This window comes from Zonotrichia albicollis, chromosome 33, assembly GCF_047830755.1.
Source record: "Zonotrichia albicollis isolate bZonAlb1 chromosome 33, bZonAlb1.hap1, whole genome shotgun sequence".
NCBI classification, from domain to species: domain Eukaryota; kingdom Metazoa; phylum Chordata; class Aves; order Passeriformes; family Passerellidae; genus Zonotrichia; species Zonotrichia albicollis.
In genome coordinates, this window is record NC_133851.1 from 3,119,770 (window position 1) to 3,141,014 (window position 21,245).

The 21,245-nt window shown below is 64.1% G+C and overlaps 2 protein-coding genes across 2 annotated transcripts; both read right to left on the minus strand.

Annotated features, from left to right (window-relative positions):
- Positions 1-8,574, minus strand: DTX3 (deltex E3 ubiquitin ligase 3). Its single transcript, XM_074530639.1, is given in 6 exon segments — positions 1-823; positions 1,199-1,416; positions 4,012-4,474; positions 4,476-4,668; positions 7,260-7,321; positions 8,354-8,574. Coding segments are annotated over 6 exon segments (1,218 nt in total). The 5' UTR covers positions 8,560-8,574; the 3' UTR covers positions 1-747.
- An 87-nt stretch (positions 8,575-8,661) lies between these two features.
- PIP4K2C (phosphatidylinositol-5-phosphate 4-kinase type 2 gamma) lies at positions 8,662-20,161 on the minus strand. The gene is made up of 10 exons (XM_074530638.1): positions 19,898-20,161; positions 18,089-18,186; positions 17,903-17,999; positions 15,859-15,999; positions 14,146-14,292; positions 12,709-12,747; positions 12,369-12,482; positions 10,997-11,246; positions 10,805-10,908; positions 8,662-9,303 (listed from the first exon to the last, which is right to left on the minus strand). Exons 1-10 carry the CDS (start codon positions 20,060-20,062, stop codon positions 9,223-9,225), a joined length of 1,236 nt encoding a protein of 411 aa, XP_074386739.1. The 5' UTR covers positions 20,063-20,161; the 3' UTR covers positions 8,662-9,222.
- Between the last annotated feature and the right edge of the window lie 1,084 nt (positions 20,162-21,245).

Genomic DNA, 21,245 nt, shown 5'->3' on the forward strand with positions numbered 1-21,245 from the left:
TCCGTTGCATATTTTTATTGGATCAAAGTTACAGACCTGGGGGGGAAATACAAAATAAATAACCCCCCCCGAGGGTGGGACCCCCCCCGGGGCTGGGGGGGCGGGGATCCCCCGTCTGTCTGTCTGTCCTGGGGGTCAGGGCTATGTACAGGGGTCCGTCTGTCCGTCCGTGCTGCGGGGGCTGGGTGGCACCAACCCCTCTGGGGGGGTCTGGGCCCCTCCTTGTGCCCCCCCCATTGCCAGCCGGGGGGGGGCTGGGAGGTCCCCAATTCAGGGGTGGTCCCATTTTATGGGGGATCCCCCCGCATGGGGGGGTCCCATTGGATGGGGGGGGAGTCCCATTTTATGGGGGATCCCCCCGCATGGGGGGTTCTGTTGGATGGGGGGGAACCCCTGGATGGGGTCCCATTGAAGGGTGGATCCCCTGGCATGGGAGTCCGGTTTTATGGGGGGATCCCCCCGCATGGGGGGTCCCATTTTGTGGGGGATCCCCTGCATGGGGGTCCTGTTGGATGGGAGGATCCCCCCCACGTGGGGGTCCCATTGAAGAGGGGATCCCCCTGCACGGGGGTCCCGTTGTGTGGGGGATCCCCTGCATGGGGGTCCCATTGAAGGGGGCTCCCTCTGCCCGGGGGGGCTCCTCCTGCCCCTGGGGGTGTCCCCTTGTTTGGGGGTCCCGCTGCCCAGGGGGGCTCTGGGGGGTCCTCGCTGCCCGGGGTGATCCTGGGGGGTCCCCGTGCCCCCCGCTCAGTCCTCGGTGATGCCCTTGGCCCGCAGCTCCTCCTGCACCCGGGCGAGGTACGTGGGGTCGGGGTACCCGAACCTGGGGGCACAGGGCAGCGAGTCAGGCCGTGCCCCCTGCCCAGTGCCCACCCCTCACCATCCTCCCTCCTCCCATACCCCGGGTGCCCCCCAGTGCCCCCTCCCACAGTTGGTGCTGGATGTGGTGGATGCTGTTCCCCAACCCCCCAGGTGCCCCCCATGTGCACAGGTGCCCACCAGCCCACCCAGGTGCCCCCAGCCCCCCTGGCACAGCTGGGATCAGTCAATCTCATGGTGGGTGCTGTCCCCCACCCCCCCAGGTGCCCCTCAGATGCCCCCCGCACAGCCAAGGGCAGTCAGTCTCATGCTGGGCGCTGTCTCCCAACACCCCAGGGTGCCCCCCGTGCCCCCCCGGTGCCCCCCGTGCCCCCCGCACAGCTGGGGCCCGCCGGTGCAGTTGGTCTTGTGGTGGATGTCGTTCCAGGTGATGACGTTGGCACGGCCCGTGGTCAGCGAGGTGCCCACGGTGAAGGTGAGGCGCTGGGCGAAGGCCTTGCGGAACAGCCCCAGCACCTTGTTCCCCTCGGGGCAGTCGGGCAGGTACGCCACGCGCGTGGTGCCCGGGTACCGCACGCCCGGGTTCGGGTGCTCCACCTGGGCATGGGGGGACAGGGGCACAGGTGAGGGGACAGGGACAGGGGCACAGGTGAGGGACAGGTGTCAGTGCCCATGTGGTGCCCGGGTACCGCACGCCCAGGTTCGGGTGCTCCACCTGGGCATGGGGGGACAGGGGCACAGGTGAGGGCACAGGTGTCAGTGCCCATGCGGTGCCCGGGTAATTCACGCCTGGGTTCGGGTGCTCCACCTGGGCATGGGGGGACAGGGGCACAGGTGAGGGGACAGGGACAGGGGCACAGGTGAGGGACAGGGGCACAGGCCCATGTGGTGCCAGGGTACTGCACCCCCGGGTTCAGGTGCTCCACCTGGGCAGGTGAGGGGGGACAGGTGAGAGAGGCAGCAGAGGAGTGACAGGGGCACAGGTGTGAGTGCCCACGTGGTGCCAGGGGACAGGTGAGAGGGGCAGGGGCACAGGTGAGGGACAGGTGAGGGGACAGGTGTCAGTGCCCATGTGGTGCCCAGGTACCACAGCCATGGGGCATGGAGGGGACACACAGCAGGGAAGGACAGGGGGACAGGAGGACATGGGGATGGGGGGACAGGGGATGGGGGAACACGAGGACAGAAGGACAGGGGGACAGGGGGACAGGGGAAGGGCCAGGGATCCTTCACCTACCCAGGGCGTGGGGGGCAAGGGATGGGGGACAGAAGGAATGGGGGGGGGTGGGGATCAGGTTGGGGGCACCCAGCAGGTTTGGGGTACCCAGGGGTGCTGGCAGCACCCAGGGCTGTTGGGGACACGGGGGCATTTGGGGACACCAGGGTTGTCAGTAACAGCCAGAAGGATTTGGGAGCACCCAGGGACACGTGCCAGGATGGGTGGGTAGCCCAGGGACGCTGGGGACACCCAGCAGGGTCTGGGGACAGCCAGGGACACAGAGCTGAACCCGGGGCACTGGGGGCACCCATCGGGGCATTGGGGACACCCAGCAGGGTTTGGGGGCACCCAGGGGCATTGGGGTACAGGATTGGGTGGGGGCTCCCACCACAGTTTTGGGGCACCCAGGACTGCTGCATGCACTCATCGAGGTTTAGGGGCACCCAGGGGCATTGGGGGCACAGAGTTGGCTCAGGGGTATCTGGGGACACCCAGGGCCATCCATCAGGACCTGAGGGTGCTGGGGACACTGCACCGTGCCAGGCCACCCAACAGAATCTGGAGACACCCAGGGGTGCCAGGGCCACAGACTGTGAACATGGGGGCACCCAGGGATGCTGGGGACCCTCAGCAGGATTTGGGGACAGCCAGGGACACAGAGCTGGGTTGGGGCACCTATCATGAGTTTGGGGCACCCAGGAAGGCTGGGGGACACCCAGCAGGACTGGGGACAGCCAGGGGCAGAGAGCTGAACCCGGGGCATTGGGGGCACCGATTGGGGCACTGGGACACCCAGCAGGATTGGGGACAGCCAGGGGCACAGAGCTGGTTTGGGGCACCCAGGAAGGCTGGGGGACACCCAGCAGGATTGGGGACAGTCAGGGGCACAGAGCTGAACCCGGGGCATTGGGAGCACCCATGGGGGCGCTGGGGGGCCTTAGCAGGATTTGGGGACAGCCAGGGGCACAGGACTGGGTTGGGTCACCCATCCCAGTTTTGGGGCACCCAGGAATGCTGGGGACTGGGGACAACCAGGGGCACTGGGGGCACAGGACTGGGTTGAGGCACTCACCACGGTTTAGAAGAACCCAGGAATGATGGAGATTTGGGGTCAACCAGGGGCACTGGGGCACAGAGCTGAACCCGGGGCATTGCGGGCACCCATGGGGGTACTGGGGACCCCCAGCAGGATTTGGGGACAACCAGGGGCACAGGACTGGGTTGAGGCACCCATCAGGATTTAGGGGCACCCATGGGGGCGCTGGGGACATCCAGCAGGACCTGGGGACAAGCACGGGCACAGGACTGGGTTGGGTCACCCATCCCAGTTTTGGGGCACCCAGGAATGCTGGGGACTGGGGGACAACCAGGGGCACTGGGGGCACAGAGCTGAACCCGGGGCATTGCGGGCACCCATGGGGGCACTGGGGACAACCAGGGGAACAGGACTGGGTTGGGGCACCCATCATGGGTTTGGGGCATCCATGGGGGCACTGGGGACATCCAGCAGGATCTGGGGACAAGCATGGGCACAGAATTGGGTTGGGGCACCCATCACAGCTTTGGGGCACCCAGGAATGCTGGGGATTTGGGCACAGCCAGGGGCACTGGGGGTGCAGAGCTGACCCCGGGGCATTGGAGGCACCAATCGGGGCACTGGGGCCCCCAGCAGGATTTGGGCACAGGACCAGGTTGGGGCACCCATCACAGCTTTGGGGCACCCAGGAATGCTGGCGATTTGGGCACAGCCAGGGGCACTGGGGGTACAGAGCTGAACCCGGGACATTGGGGGCACCAATCGGGGCACTGGGGGCCCTCAGCAGGATTTGGGGACAACCAGGGGCACAGAGCTGAGCCTGGGGCCCTGGGGGCACCCATGGGGGCACTGGGAGCTCAGGGCCGGGCGGGGCCGCCCAAGGGGATTTCGGATCGCCCTCAGGCATCAGGAAACGCCTCCCGCTGCAGGCACTCACCCCCTGCACGCCGGGCGGGAAGACGTACTGGATGATGATGGTGCCGAAGGCCTCGTAGCCGGGCAGCGGCAGCGCGGCGTCGCGGGTGACCAGCATGCGGCCGTCGGGGGGCTGGTTGCCCACCAGCTGCCCGTAGAAGCGGCCGCAGACGGGGCAGGCGGAGCGCACCTGCAGCGCCCGCGCGATGCACTCCCCGCAGAACGAGTGGCGGCAGCGCTCCAGCGTGCGCGGCCCGCGCATCTCGCCCAGGCAGATCGGGCACTGCCGCTCCGGCTCCTCGTCCCGCGCCGCGCCCGCGCCGGGACAGCCCGCGGCGCCCGCGGGGGGCTCGGCCCGCGGCCCCAGCACCTCCCCGTGCCGCTGGCTGCGCTTCTTCAGCTCCTTCTCGGTCTCCTTGAGCAGCGCCTTGAGCGCCTTGCGGGCCGGGCAGAGCCCCGCGCCGCCGGGGGGCGCCGGGGGGGGTCGCGCACAGCTGCAGCACGTACAGCTCGGGGGTCTCGCCGTCCACCAGGATCCGCACCCGCGCCTCCTGCGCCAGCAGCGCCAGGCGCGCCGCGCGCTCCCGCGTCACGAACTCCCACACGCGCTTGGGCACCGTCACCCGGCTCTTGGCACCGGGGGCACCGCAGCCCGACATCCTCGAGAGCACGAAGGACACTGCGGGACGGCCCGGGGGCGTCAGGGGACTGAGCAGGGACGCCCCAAAACACCCAGGGACACCCTGAAACACCCATGAGCACCCCAAAACACCCGGGAGTGAGCAGGGACACCCCGAAACACCCAGGGCTGGGCACATCCCCAGGGACAGGACCCTGCTGGCACCATCACCCCACACCCCGACATCCTCGAGAGCACCAAGGACACTGTGGAACGGCCCGGGGGCGTCAGAGGAGGTGAGCAGGGACACCCCGAAACACCCAGGGACACCCCGAAACAGCCAGGGACACCCCGAAACACCCAGGGCTGGGCACATCCCCAGGGACAGCACCCTGCTGGCACCGGCACCCCACTCCTGCTGGGGCCCCGACATCCTCGAGAGCACGAAGAACACTGCGGGATGGCCCTGGGGCGTCAGGGCTGGGCATGCAGGGCACCCCGAAACACCCAGGGACACCCCAGAACAGCCATGGATACCCCAAAACACCCAGGGCTGGGCACATCCCCAGGGGCAGCACCCTGCTGGCACCGTCACCCCACTCCCCGACACCCTCGAGAGCACGAAGGACACTGCGGGACGGCCCGGGGGCGTCAGGGATGGGCACACGGGCACCCCAAAACACCCAGGGACACCCCGGAACACCCAGGCATTGAGCACGGGCACCCCAAACAGCCATGGACACCCCGAAACAGCCAGGGCTGGGCACATCCCCAGGGACAGCACCCTGCTGGCACTGGCACCCGGCTCTTGGCACCGGGGGGCACCACAGCCCGACATCCTCGAGAGCACAAAAGACACTGCGGGACGGCCCGGGGCGTCAGGGATGGGCACACGGGGCACCCCGAAACACCCAGAGACACCCCGGAACACCCACGGGCACCGAAACACCCAGGACTGAGCAGGGACACCCCATAACACCCACAGGCGCTCCAAAACATCAGGGGATTGAGCAGGGACACCCTGAAACACCCAGGAGTGGGCACGGGCACCCCAAAACACCAGAGATTGAGCACGGTACTGTGAAACACCCATGGACACCCCAAAACACCTGGAGATTGAGCACAGACCCCAAAAGAGCCATGGGCACCCCGAAACATCAGGGGATTGAGCACAGACACCCCAAAACACCCATGGACACCCCAAAACACCCAGAGATTACACACAGACCCCAAAAGAGCCATGGGCACCCTGAAACACCCAGAGATTACACACGGAGCCCAAAACACCCACGGAAATCCAAAACACTTTGGACTGAGCATGGACCCAAAACACCCACGGGCACCCCAAAACATCAGGGGATTGAGCACAGACACCCCAAAACACCCAGGGACACCCCAAAACAGCCATGGATACCCCAAAACACCCAGGGCTGGGCACATCCCCAGGGACAGCACCCTGCTGGCACCGGCACCCCACACCCCAACATCCTCGAGAGCACCAAGGACACTGTGGGACGGCCTGGGGGCATCAGGGCTGGGCACACAGGGCACCCCGAAACGGGCACGGGCACCCCAAAACACCCATGAGCACCCCAAAACGGGCACGGGCACCCCGAAACGGGCACGGGCACCCCAAAAGATTGAGCACGGACACCCCAAAACACCCATAGACACCCCAAAGCTGGGACTGGGCACAGACCCTCTGAAACACCCATAGACACCCCAAAACACCCAGAGATTGAGCACAGACACCCTGAAATACCCATCGACACCCCAAAACACCCACGGACACCCCAAACCAGCAGGAGATGGAGATGGACTCCCCAAAATCCTCTCAGAGCCTGGGCAGGGACCCCCAAAATCCTCTGAGACTGGATAGGAACCCCAAAATCCTCTGAGACTGGATATGGACCCCAAAATCCTCTCAGAGCCTGGGCAGGGACCCCCAAAATCCCCTGACCCTGGGCATGAAGACTCCAAGTCCCAGAGCCTGGGGACTGTGGATCACCCCAAAACCCAGCCAAATCCCAACATGACCCCCCAAAACCCCTCTGAGTGTGGGCATGGACCCCCCCCCAGAGCCCCCAGAGCCCGGCCATGGCACCCAGGGGTCCTGGGGGGGGCACAGTGCCCCCCAAACCCGGCGGGGCGCTCACCCAGCCAAGGTGCCACCCAAGGGTTAAACCTGTCCTGTCCCCAAATTGGGGACACCCCGGGGGTGGCACCAGCCGTGAGCCCTGGAGGGAGGGGGGGTGAGGGTTGGGGTGTCCCCAGCAATGTCCCCCAACCCGTGGGGTGCCTGAGGGGGTCCCCAGGATATGGGGGGTGCCTGAGGGTGGTCCCAGAACCCGGAGGGTGCCCAAGGGGGGGGGGGGGGTTCCCAAAACTTGGGGGTGCCCGAGGGGTGCCCAGAACCGGGGGGTGACTGAGGGGTTCCCCAGAACCGGGGGGTGACTGAGGGGTTCCCCAGAACCCGGGGGTGCTCCATGGCCAGGGGGTCCCACGGGTGCTCCAAAGGGGTCTCCCAAAGCCAGGGGGTCCCACAGGCGGGGGAAGGGTCCAAAGGGGGTCCCCAAAGCCAAGGGCCATGCACGAGGGGGGGTCCCAGCCCCGGGGGGGTCCCCAGAAGCCGGGGGGTCCCCCACACCCACCTGGTGAGCCCATGGGGGACACGAGCGGAGCACGGAGGATCAGCAGAGCCACGAGCCCGGGGCTGGGGGGACACGGGGGGGACACGGGGGGGTCACAGGCGGCCCCCACCACCCCCAGACCCAATCTGGGGGCTCATCAACCCCCCCGTGTCCCCCCCTCACCCAGGTGACCCCGCAATAACAACAGCACCGTCACCCCCCGTGTCCCCAGGGGACCCCACAGCCCTTCTGGGGGGGCAGCAGCTCTGGGGGTCCCCCAGACCCATCGGGCCCCCCCGGAGCGGCCCAGGGGTGTCTGCCCGGCCATGGCCCGCGGGGAGGGGGGACTGAACGCGCCGGTGTCCCCCGGTGTCCCCAACCCCCCCGGTGTCCCCAACCCCTCCCGGTGTCCCCAACCCCCCCCGGTGTCCCCATCCCCCCATCCCCGAGGGGCTCCATGCAGGGGGGGCAGGGTGGGGGATGGGGCCCGGAATGGGGGGGACGGGACAGGCCCGGGGGGGGTCCCGGTGAGGCCCGGGCGGACGGACGGAGCCGGCGGCGACGGGACAGGCCCGGGGGTCCCGCTGAGGCCCGGGGCGGGGACAGGCCAGGCCCGGGGAGGGGCCCGGGGGTCCCGGTGAGACGCGAGGGAGGGCCCGTGAGTCCCGATAAGGCCCGGGGGGGTCCCGATAAGGCCCGAGGAGAGCGGACAGGCCCGGGGAGGAGCCCGGGGGGTCCCGCTAAGGCCCGAAGGCGTCCTGGGGGTCCCGATAAGGCCCGGGGAGAACGGACAGGCCCGGGGAGGGGTCCGGGAGGTCTCGGTGAGGCCCGGTAGGAACGGACAGGCCCGGAGGGTGCCGGTGAGACCCGAGGGGAGCGGACAGGCCCGGGGAGGGGCCCGGGAGGTCTCGGTGAGGCCCGGAGAGGGGGCCGGGGGGTCCCGGTGAAGCCCGATAGGAGCGGACAGGCCCGGGGAGGGGCCCGGGGGGTCGCTGCGGTGCGGGCATCAGCAGGCCCGGGGCGGGGGCCGCGGGCAGGGCGGGATGCCGGGGGCAGGGCGGGATGCCGGGGCGGTTCCGGGGGTTCCGGGGGTGTCCCGGGGGTCCCGCACGCACCGGGCCCGGGCGGGCGCAGCATCGCGGGCGCGTCCGGCGGCGGGGGGCGCCCTGCGCGCGGCCGCCTCACGTGACCGCGCGGGGCGGGGCCGCCATGGCAACGGGGGAGGGGCGGGGCCATGGCAACGGCGCGCGGGGCTGGCGGGGAGGGCGTCGCCATGGCAACGCGCCTGGGGGCGGGGCCTGAGCGGCTGGGGCGGGGCCATCGAGCCGGGAATTCGGGGGTCCCCGGGAATTTGAGGGGGTACCCGGGGGGCTTGAGGGGCGCAGGGGGGTCTGAGGGGCTCAGGGAACGGGACACACGCAGGGCCGGTTCAATAATTTATTTCTCAGAACAGAGCGAGGGAAGGAGCCCCATAAATGGGGTGGGGGGGCACACAGGCCCCCACAAATGGGGAACAGGGAGTCAGCCCAGCAGGCCCCGCCCCCCCGGGGGTCCCACCGGGCCGGGGTCCTCCCCTGCCCCCCGGGAATTGCAGTAAAGTGGGGGGAGCTGCAGCCCCCCCAGGTCCCACACGGAGGGGGGCAGGGAGTGGCCCCCAGCCCCATTTGGAACAGGGGTGGGGGCTGCACCCCCAGTCATGAGTGGGGGTCCCCTTTCCCTCCCCCATGGGGCAAGTAGTGTTTGACCCCTCCCAGCTTGGGGAGGGGGCAGAAGGGTCCCAGAGCCCCTTGTGCAGGATGGGGGGGCACCCCAGACCCCCCCCGTGCTGGGGCCGAGCCCCCCCAGACCCCTTTGGATAAAGTTAAGGCACTTGAGCAGTGGAGCCCCACTGCGGGGGGTGCTGTGGGGGTGTTGGGGGGGGGGGGGGGCAGCACCCCTTGGGGGGGGGGGTTTGGTCCCACGGGGGGGGCGCTGGGCCCCCCCCTCAGGCGAAGATGTTGGTGATGAAGTCGAGGAAGCGCTTGGCGTATTGCTCGGGGTGCACCGTGGAGATCTCGGCTCCGGCCTGGGGGGGCAGCGGCTCAGAGCCCCCCAGGAACAGAGCCTGACCCTGGGAATGACCCCCAGGACCCCCGACACCCCCCAGAGCACTCCTGGGACCCCCAGCCCCTCCTGACACCCCCCCTGGGAACCCACCCCTCCCCCAGACTCCCCCACAGGACCAACCCCCACCTGGGCACCCCCCAGCTTCACCTGAGCCCCCCCCCGTCCCAACCCCCCCACACCCCCACCCCTCCTGCCCCCCCCAGACCCTGCCAGGGGCTTTTAAGCCCCCCCCAAATCCTGCTTGCAAGGTTTGGCCCAGGTCCCCCCAACCCCTCTCTGTCCCCACCTTCAGCACCCCAAAAAAACAAGGGGGGAGCCAGCCCTGCCAGCCCCAGCTGGGAAATGCCACCCCCCAGTTTGGGGTACCCACCCCCCAGTTTGGGGTGCCTCTCATGCCAGTTTGGGGTGCCCTCCCAGTCCGTACCCCCCCATTTCGGGGTGCCCCCTTCACCCCGTGTTTGTGGTGCTCCCCCAGTCCGCGTCCCCCCAGTCCGAGGTGCCCCCCCAGCCTGTGCCCCGCCAGTTTGGGGTGCCCCCCAGTCCATGCCACCCCCTCAGCCCGTGTTTGTGGTGCTCCCCCATTTGAGGGTGCCCCCATTTCCCCACCCCATATTTGAGGTGCCCCCCCCCCAGTTTGAGGTGCCCCCCATTTTTGGGGTGCCCCTATTTCCTCAGCTCGTATTTGAGGTGCCCCCCCCCATTTCAGGGTGCCCTCATTTCCTCACCCCATGTTTGTGGTGCCCCCCATTTTGGGGCTCCCCTGTTTCCTCACCCCCTGTTTTAGGTGCCCTCCCAGTTTCGGGGTGCCCCCATTCCCTCAGCCCATGTTTGAGGTGCCCCCCGTGTTTGTGTTGCCCCCCATTTTTGGGGTGCCTTTATTCCCTCACCCCATGTTTGTGTTGCCCTCCATTTTGGGGTGCCCCCCCTGTTTGTGTTGTCCCCGCATTTTGGGGTGCCCCCATTTCCTCACCCTGTGTTTGTCGTGCCCCCCCAGTTCAGGGTGCCCCCCATTTTTGGGGTACCCCATTCCCTCACCCCGTGTTTGAGGTGCCCCCCATTTCGGGCACCCCCTCTCCTCACCCCGTGTTTGTGTTGCCCATTTCGGGGTGCCCCCATTTCCTCACCCCACGTTTGTGTTGCCCCCCATTTTTGGGATGCCCCCATTCCCTCACCCCCTGTGTTTGGTGCCCCCCATTTCAGGGTAGCCCCCTCACCCCGTGTTTGAGGTGCCCCCCATTTCGGGGTGCCCCATTCCCTCACCCCCTGTGTTTGATGTCCCCCATTTCGGGGTACCCCCCTCACCCCCTGTGTTTGGTGCCCCCCATTTTTGGAGTACCCCCTCTCCTCACCCCGTGTTTGAGGTGCCCCCCTATTCAGGGTGCCCCCATTCCCTCACCCCCTGTGTTTGGTGCCCCCCATTTCGGGGTGCCCCCCATTTTTGGGGTCCCCCATTCCCTCACCCCGTGTTTGACGGTCTTGGCCGCGTGCGCCGCCTTCTTGCGGGCGTCGTACTGGGTGAGGACATCGATGAGCCCCATGAAATAAACCTCGCGCCGGGGGGCTCCTGGGGGGCACAGCGGGGGGGTCAGCGCTGCCTGCACCCCCAAACCCCCCCAGGACCCCCCAAATTCCCCCCAAACCCCCCGGCTCACCCTCGGCCCCGCGCAGCGCGTACACGTCCACGCCGGGGTCGAACTCTCCGGGGCCCAGGGGCCGGTAGGAGTTGAGGAGCCCCCCCAGCCCCTCCGGGGAGGTGCCATAGGGACCCCCCAGCCCCCCCTCATCGCCCCCCCCGCCGAGCTCCTCTTCCTCCAGCTCCTCCTCCTCCTCCTGCTCGCCCCGCTCCACCTCGTGGATGCCCAGCAGCAGGCTGTAGTCCATCAGCTTCTGCTGCACCAGGAACTGGGGGGACACGGCGGGAATTGGGGGGGGGGGCACACAAAACCCTGGGGGGGGGCACCCCAAAATCTCCAGGGCCTGGGCAAAGGGGACCCTCACCCCAAAAACCCCAGAGCCTGGACACAGGGGACCCTCACCCCAAAACCCCAGAGCCTGGGCACTGTGACCCCCACAGCCCAAACCCCTCCAGTTCTCAGAGCTGGGGGCAAAACCAAGGGGTCATTGGAGGTGGGGGACACTCCCATGGTCATAGGGAGAACCCCCCAAACCCTCAGAGCCTGGGCACTGTGACCCCCACAGCCCAAACCCCCCAATTCTCAGGGCTGGGGGGACAACCAAGGGGTCATTAGGGGTGGGGGACACTCCCATAGCCATGGGGAGAGACCCCCAAACCCTCACAGCTTGGGCATGGGGGACCCTCACCCCAAAACCCCCAGAACCTGGACACTGTGACCCCCACAGTAATCAAATACTGGACATGGTCCCCAAAAACCCCCCGGACTCTCAGGGCTGGGGGGACAACCAAGGGATCATTAGGGGTGGGGGAGACCCCCATGGCCACAGGGAGAGCCCCCCCAAACCCTCACAGCCTGGATGCTGAGAAAGGGACCCCCACAGCCCAAAAATTACCCAATTCTCAGGGCTGAGGGGACAACCAAGGGGTCATTAGGGGTGGGGGCACTCCCATAGCCATGGGGAGAGACCCCCAAACCCTCAGAGCCTGGGCATGGGGGACCCTCACCCCAAAACCCCCAGAGCCTGGACACTGTGACCCCCACAGTAATCAAATACTGGACATGGTCCCCAAAAACCCCCCGGACTCTCAGGGCTGGGGGGACAACCAAGGGGTCATTTGAGGTGGGGGGAGACCCCCATGGCCACAGGGAGAGCCCCCCCAAACCCTCACAGCCTGGATGCTGAGAAAGGGACCCCCACAGCCCAAAACCCCCCAATTCTCAGGGCGGAGGGGTCATTAGAGGTGGGGGACACCCCCATGGCTGCTGGGAGAGCCCCCCAAACCTCCAGAGCCCGGGCACTGGGAGGCCAAAGTGTCACTTGGGGTGGGGATGGAGCCCCCCTCAATCCCCTGGGACCCCCCCTGGGGGTGCAGCCCCCCGTTCCCACCTCCACGTCCCTCTTGAGCTTGTCCATGAACTCGCGCTGCTGCTCCTCCTCCACGAACACCTTCTCGTTCTTGTTGAGGAAATCCACGTCCTTCAGGGTGGGCAGCTCCTTGCCCTGGGGAGGGACGGGGGGAGCCCCTCAGGACACCCCTGAGCTGGAGGGGACACCCCACGGATGGAGGGGACACCCCACGGATGGAGGGGACACCCCCAGGCTGGGCCCCTGGGGAGGGGGGCAGGCAATGAGCTGCCATTATTGGGGAGGAAGGAAAACAAGGCCTGGAGACCCCCCCCACACCCCCCCAAATTTCTGGGGTTCACAGCATCCCCCCCTGCAGTACCTTCTCCTTGTCACTGGCCTCTCGGTCCACCAGGGAGCCCTGCAGGGAGCAGAGGTGACAGGAGGGGGTTTGGGGGTGTTGGGGGAGATGAAACAGGAAAGCCTCGTAAATATGATTGTCTGGCAAAAGATTTTGAGAATATGGAAACTATAAGTGAGATTGAAATGAAAGCAAGCTTTGAGATCCCTCAGTTACTGAACAACTGGAAAACAATGGTGTGGCCTGCTGAAGGTGATCCCCTTTTGATGGAACAACACCCTCTGCTTGCAGACAGCTCCAAGGCTCAGAGCAGACCCTACAGCTTGGCAGAAGGGGCCCAAAGAGGAGTTTTTAGGGTTTAAAACTACTCCAAAGAGGAGTTTTTAGGGTTTCCAAAGAGTAGTTTCTAGGTACAGCAGAAGGGGCCCAAAGAGGAGTTTTCAAAGTTTAAAATGTAGCACAGTGTGGTGATGTAATGATTCTTACAGGCTGTATGGAAATGCTGTAGGATTTGTGTATTGTTAGATGTAGATATAACCAATTTGTAGATTGGTTAGTGAGAATTAGAATATTCAACACAGAAGAAGATTTATTGTATTGGAACGGGAATTTTGCCCTCTTACGCTTTTACGCTCTTACCCCTCTCACCCCTTTTACTCTCTCACCCTCTCACCCTCTCACCCTCTCTCTCCTCTCAGTCCTGCTCCAGCTGTCCCTGGCAGCTCCCAGCAGCTCCCTGCACTTGGCCCTTTGCAATAAACCCCAAATTCCACCAGCAGAAGAAGATTTATTGTAACAGGAACCTCATCCTCTTTTACTCTTTTTATCCTCTTTACTCTTCCTCACTCTCTCATCTCTTTACCACGCTCTTGCCTTCTCTCCCTTTACCCCTCTCTCCTCTTTGGGCCTGTTCCAGCTGTGCCTGGCAGCTCCCAGCAGCTCCCTGCACTTGGCCCTTTGCAGTGAACCCCAAATTCCACAATCAGAAGAAGATTTATTGTATTGTAATGGGAACCTTGCTCTCTTATCCTCTATTTTACTCTCTCTCTTACCCTCTCATCCTCTCTCTCATCCTCTCTGCCCCTCTCTCCTCTCAGTCCTGCTCCAGCTGTGTCTGGCAGCTCCCAGCAGCTCCCTGCACTTGGCCCTTTGCAATAAACCCCAAATTCCACGACCAGAAGATTTATTGTAACAGGAACTCTTCCCCACTCTCTCATCTCTTTACCACGCTCTTGCCTTCTCTCCCTTTACCCCTCTCTCCTCTCAGTCCTGCTCCAGCTGTGCCTGGCAGCTCCCAGCAGGGCCCTGCCCTTGGCCCTTTGCAATAAACCCCAAATTCCAGATCTGGCTGCAGAGATCTCTCGTGTCCGTCTGTCCCCACCGTCCCACCCCCCATTGCTCCTTCGGGGGGAGGCAGCCCCGCAGCAGCACTTGAGGGGCTCGGGGACACCCCAGTACCTTGAGGTCGTACTTCCTGTGCACGGGCAGGCGGTGGCTGAAGAGGTTCCTCATGACCAGCAGGTACGTGTCCTCGCTGTCCACGCTGACCCGGTACATGCCCAGGAACCGCGGCAGCAGCGTCTGCCCGTGGCACTGCACCACGTACTGCGGGGACACGGGGACATGGGGACACTGCCAGGGACGTGGGGACACAGCAGGGGACACCAGGGACACAGCAGGGACATGGGGACACAGCAGCGTCTGCCCGTGGCACTGCACCACGTACTGCGGGGACACGGGGACACGGGGACATGGGGACACAGCAGGGACATGGGGACACAGCAGGGACATGGGGACACAGCCAGGGACACATTCAGGGACACAGCAGGGACATGGGGACACAGCCAGGGACACGGCAGTGTCTGCCTGTGGCACTGCACCATGTACTGTGGGGACACGGGGACATGGGGACACGGCAGGGACATGGGGACACGGCAGGGACACAGCCAGGGACATGGGGACATGGCCAGGGACATGGGGACACAGCCAGGGACACAGCAGCGTCTGCCCGTGGCACTGCACCACGTACTGTGGGGACATGGGGACACAGCCAGGGACACATTCAGGGACATGGGGACACAGTCAGGGACATGGGGACACAGCAGGGACATGGGGACACAGCAGGGACACAGGTCACACAGCCACACAGGGGACACAGCTGCCTGGGGGACACCAGTGACACAACCACCCTGGGGACACTGGTGGCACAGCTGGGGACAGAGGTGACACAGCCAGCCCCCCAGGGGACACAGGTGACACCCCCAGGAACACCAGGAACACAGCCACCTGGGGACATTGGTGACACAGGCACCTCCAGGGAACACAGGTGACACCTCTAGGTGACACAGCTGCCCCGGGGGGACACTGGTGACAACCCTGGGCACACAGGTGATACCCCGCACCCCTTGTGCCTGTACCTGGCGGCAGTGTGCCAGCAGCCTGTGCCCACCCTGTGCCCCCCGTGCCCGTACCTGGTGCTAATGTGCCAGCAGCCTGTGCCCACCCTGTGCCCCCCATGCCCACACCTGGTGCTAATGTGCCAGCAGCCCGTGCCCCCCGTGCCCACCCCGTGCCCACACCTGGTGGTAGTGTGCCAGCAGCCCGTGCCCACCCCGTGCCCACACCTGGTGGTAGTGTGCCAGCAGCCCGTGCCCATCCCACGCCAGTACCTGGTGGTAATGTGCCAGCAGCCCGTGCCCCCCGTGCCCACCCTGTGCCCACACCTGGTGGTAGTGTGCCAGCAGCCCGTGCTGCCTGTGCTCACCCCGTGCCCACACCTGATGCTAATGTGCCAGCAGCCCATGCCCACCCCGTGCCCACACCTGGTGGTAATGTGCCAGCAGCCTGTGCCCTCCATGCCCACCCCGTGCCCACACCTGGTGGTAATGTGCCAGCAGCCCATGCCCATCCCATGCCGGTACCTGGTGCTAATGTGCCAGCAGCCCGTGCCCCCCGTGCCCACCCCATGCCCACACCTGGTGGTAATGTGCCAGCAGCCCGTGCCCACCCCTGGTGGTAATGTGCCAGCAGCCTGTGCCCCCCATGCCCACCCCATGCCCACACCTGGTGGTAGTGTGCCAGCAGCCTGTGCCCCCCATGCCCACCCCATGCCCACCCCTGGTGGTAATGTGCCAGCAGCCTGTGCCCCCCATGCCCACCCCATGCCCACACCTGGTGGTAGTGTGCCAGCAGCCCGTGCACGTCGGCCACGTCCTCGCTCGACAGCTCCTTCAGCACCAGCGTCCGGTCGGCCGAGAGCAGCAGGCGGTGCCCGCTGCCCGCCCAGCGCGGGGGGCTGCGCGCCAGGGACACCTGGGGACACAGGGGACACAGGCACACAGGTCACACAGCCACCCCGGGGGGACACAGGTGACACAGCCACACTGAGAACACAGGTGACACAGCTGGGGACACAGGTGACACAGCCACGCCCGCAGGGGCTCCACGCCAGGGACACCTGGGGACACGGCATGGGGACACAGAGGACACAGCTGGGGACATTGGTGACACAGCCACACAGGTGACACCCCCAGGGGACAGGTGACACAGGTGACACAGCTGCCTCCCCTGGTGGTTCTGCGCCAGGGACACCTGGGGACACAGCCACACAGGTGACACAGCTAGGGAAACTGGGGACACAGCCACCCTGGGGGACAGAGGTGACACAGCCGCCCTTGCGGGAGGCTCCGTGCCAGGGACATCTGGGGACACGGCATGGGCACAACGGTGACACGGCCACACTGGTGACACAGCCACTTGGGGACACAGGTGACACAGCCACCCCCGCAGGGGGCTCTGCACCTGGGACACCTGGGGACACGGCCAGGGGACACTGGTGACACAGCCACTCAGGGGGACACCGGTGACACAGTGAGAGGCACAGGTGACACAGTCACCCAGGGACACAGGTGACACAGCCACCCGTGGGACACCAGTGACACAGCCACACAAGTGACACAGCCATCCAGGGGGACACAGGTGACACAGCCGCCCCCATGCCAGGGAAATGTGGGGGCACACTGCCATGGCACAGGTGACACAGCCAGGGCACAGGTGGCCAGGAGCCCGGGGACAGCCCGGGGTCCCCCCATGTGACACATGTGACAGCCTGGAGCTCCCCTCGTTTGCCCCACGACTGTCCCCAGGCTGGACATGGGGACCCTGATGGAATTCTGCCTGCCTGAGGTGGATGAATGCCAGAAACCCTCAGGCCCCTGGACATATATCCTGAAATATATTTCAGAACATTTTCTGAAAAAATATTCTGAATATATTCTGAATAGATTTTCATATTTTCTGAATAATCCCCTTCGCCAGGATTTCTTCTCCTGGGAAGCCTCAGAGAAAAATGAAAACAATAATTCTCTGATTGATTCTCCTGTGTTTTGCTGCTCTGGAATGTGTTTGGAGATGGTTTACCAGCAGGTGAACTTTTCATGGGTTTCACCTGAATTGTTTTAATTTAATAACCAATCACAGCCAGCTGTGTCAGGGCTCTGGAAAGAGTCATGAGTTTTCATTATTATCTTTTAAACTCGTGTCTGCATCCTTTCTCTACTCTTTACTATAGTTTAATATAGTGTCACTGACATATTTTATGAAAATCCTTTTGCTAGGATTTTTCTCTGAGAAGCTGAGAGGCGTTAGAAACAAAATTAATAATTTTGTTAAATTATTTATACTATAATTTAGTATTTTAGTATATAAATATATTATTATTTATAATAATAAATATATTATACTATATATAATATAATAAATTATACTAATAATAAATAAATTATACTATTTATTTAGTATAATTTACTAATTATTACTAAGTATTTAGTATAATTTAGTATATAAATTATACTATAATTTACTATTATATATACAAAATATATTAATTTTGTTAAATATTTATAAAAAAAAATTATCTGATTGCTGTGGAATGGGGTTTGGACATTGCTTAGCAACAGGTGAATGTTTGATTGGTTTCATGTGAATTGTTTTAACTTAATAACCAATCACAGCCAGCCGTGTCGAGGCTCTGGCAAAAGTAATGAGTTTTCATTATTATCTTTTAGCTTTCTGTCTGTATCCTTTCTCTATTCTTTAATATAATATAGTACCATAAATTAATAAACTAGCCTTTTGAGAGCATGGAGTCAGATCCTCCATCCCTCCCTTTGCCTGGGCACCCCACAAACCCCAGACACCCCAAATCCCCCCTCACCTGGTAGTCCTGGTCGTCGACGCCGAAGCGCTCGCGCAGGTTGCGGAACACCTGCGGGCAGTACTCCTTGAACTTGAAGTGGCTGGGCAGGTTCTCCCTGAGGTTGGGGGGCTCACGTCAGTTTTGGGGTGTCCCCCAGCTGCAGGACACTCCCCCTGTGCCCCCCCCCCGCCCCGTGCCGCTCACCTGTTGAACAGGTGGTTGTTGACCTTGATTTTGGAGCTGGCTTTGAAATCGTCGGGCAGCAGCATCACGGGCAGCGGCACCTGGCTCAGCTCGTTGATCTGGGGAGGGGGGGCAAGGTGGGACCCCCCGGGAAACACCCCCAAAAACCCCGGGACCACCAAGAAACACCCCCAGAAACCCCCTGGGGCCAGGGAGAGCCCCGGGAACCACCTTCAGGGACCCCCGGGAAACACCCCCAGGTGTGGGGATGGGGACAGTGAGGATCCCAGGGGATGGAGACAGGGGATGGAGCCAAGGGTTAGGGGACACGGGACGGGGATATGGGATGGGGGGCAATGGGGATCCTGGGGGAAGGGGACACAGGACGGGGATATGGGATGGGGACATGGAATGGGGACACAGGATGGGGAACAATGGGGATCCTGGGGGAAGGGGACATGGGATGGGGACACGGGACGGGGATATGGGATGGGGACATGGGATGGGGACACGGGACGGGGATATGGGATGGGGACATGGAATGGGGACATGGGACAGGGATATGGGATGGGGACACGGGATGGGGGGCAATGGGGATCCTGGGGGAAGGGGACACAGGACGGGGACACAGGACGGGGATATGGAATGGGGACACAGGTCGGGGATATGGGATGGGGACACGGGATGGGGACACGGGACGGGGATATGGGATGGGGACACAGGTCAGGGATATGGGATGGGGACACAGGATGGGGACACGGGACGGGGATATGGGATGGGGACATGGAATGGGGACACAGGATGGGGACATGGGACGGGGATATGGGATGGGGACATGGGATGGGGACACAGGATGGGGAACAATGGGGATCCCAGGGGATGGAGCCGAGGGATGGGGACAGTGGGGATCCCGGCGGAATGGGGACATGGGATACTGGGGATATGGAAGCCAAGGACGCAGCCGAGGGATGAGAACACGGGATGGGGGGCAATGGGGTGGGATGAGATGGGGACATGGATGGCAATGGGATCCAGATGGGATGGGGACACGGGATCCCAGAGGATGGAGCTGAGGGATGGGGGCAATGGGAGTCCCGGGGCGATGGGGACAGTGAAGATCCAGGGGGGATGGAGTCGAGGGGTGCAGGGCAATGGGATCCCGGGAAATGGGGATCCCAGGGCGATGGAGACATGGAGGGGACACAGGATGGGGAAAAATGGGGTCCCAGGGGACGGAGCCGAGGGATGAGGACAGTGGGGATCCTGGGGGATGGTGCTGAGAGATGGGGACACGGGATGGGGACACAGGAAGGGGGGCAATGGGGATCCCGGGGATGGAGCCAACGGGTGGGGACAGTGATGGCCCCGGGGGGATGGAACCAAGGGACAGGGAGACGGGATGGGGGCAATGGGTATCCCGGGGAATGGGAACAAGGGGATGCTGGGGGATGGAGCCAAGGGATGCAGGGCAATGGGGATCCCGGGGAAATGGAGCCGGGGGATGGGGACATGGGATGGGGAACAATGGGGATCTCGGGGGATGGAGCTGAGGGAAGGGGATACGGGATGGGGGCAATGGGGACACCGAGGGCTCCGGGGAAATGACGGTCCCAGGGAAGGGACAGGCGGGGGCTGCGGGGGTGCCGGAAACACAGGCGGGGGTCCCGGAGAGACGGGCACGGATATCCCGGGAGGGGACTGGGACCGGCACCGGGGACCGGGCATCTCAAGGGCCGCGGGATCCCGAGGAGGGGACACGGGGGTACCGGGCCGCGGAGCCGCGGGGTCCCGGGGAGGGGACACGGGGGTCCCTGGGGTGCCGGTGCTGACCTGGTGCGTGACCCCCCAGGCCAGCACGGCCAGCAGCGGGTCCGCGGCCCGCGGCAGCTTCACCCGCTGCGGCACGAAGCGCTTCTGCTTCTTCTTGGTGCGGGCGGGGCCGGGGCCGGGCCCGGGGCCGGGGCCGGGACACGGACCCGCCGCCGCCGCCGCCATGGCCGCCGCTGCCGCTTCGCCGCCGCTTCCGCCGTTTCTGCCGCCGCTTCCGCCCGGCCCCGGCACCGGAACCCGGAAACGGCGCCAGGAGCGGGGCGGGGCTGGGACCGGGGACCGCCAGGGGGCGCCAGGGAGCGCGGGAAACCGCCAGGGGGCGCCCTGCACCCACCGGGACACGTGACAGGGACACGTGACAGACATAGGTGTGACAGGGACACGTGACATCTGCACAACACACGTGTGACACCCGGAGGATACACGTGACATGGCAGGTGTGACACCTGGAGGAACACGTGACAGGGACACGTGATAAGGTTATGTGGGACACCTGCAGGACCCAGGTGTGAGCACACAGGGACAGGTGTGACCCCCATGGGCACACGTGGGACACCTGCAGGACACAGGTGTGACACCTGCAGGACACAGGTGTGAGCACACAGGGGACTCGTGTGACACAGACAGGGGACACCTTTGATCGCCACAGAGGACATTTGTAATCTTTCAGGCAACAGGTGTGATCCCATGGGGACAGGTGTGATCACTACTGTGACATGTGTGACCCCACAGGGGACACGTGTGACAGCTTTAGGGACAGGTGTGTGGCCCACATGCGGACAGGTGTGACCCCACAGGTGACACCGGCTGTCCCTGCGGGCACATGGGAACCGATGGGGGGCACCTGATCCCCGCAGGGACAGGTGTGACACCTGCGGGGACACGTGGGACACCTACAGGGACATGTGTGATCATCATAGGGACAGGCATGACACCTGTGGGGACAGGTGTGATACCTGTACGGACGTATGTGATCACCACTGGGACAAGTGTGACACCTGCAGGGACAGGTGTGACCCCATAGGTGTGGGAGCGTGGCCGTGTGCCCTGGTGGCTCCAGGTGTGCCCTGGGTGTCCCCAAGCTCTCCAGGTAGGACAGGTGGAGCAGGAGGGGTGACAAAGGGACAGTGGGGCTCATGATGAAGGTGACAATGATGAAGGTGACAATGATGAAAGTGATGATTAAGATGATGACGAAGGTGACAATGAGGAAGGTGATGATGAAGATGATGATGAATGTGACGATGATGAAGATGACAATAAAGATGAAGGTGACGATGACGATGAAGATGGTGATGAAGGCGGCAGGGCCGGGTGCCCGTGGGCGGGGCCAGGGAGAGACCCTGGG

Bases quoted from the DNA above. Each gene is read 5' to 3' on its own strand.
- PIP4K2C (XM_074530638.1), bottom strand. From the start codon at position 20,062: ATGGCGGCGGCGGCGGCGGGTCCGTGTCCCGGCCCCGGCCCCGGGCCC. The intron at 11,247-12,368 runs GTGGGAACGGGG...GTGTCCCCCCAG, and splicing joins AGCTCAAGAGGGACGTGGAG to TTCCTGGTGCAGCAGAAGCT. The intron at 10,909-10,996 runs GTGAGCCGGGGG...TGTGCCCCCCAG, and splicing joins CGCGCTGCGCGGGGCCGAGG to GAGCCCCCCGGCGCGAGGTT.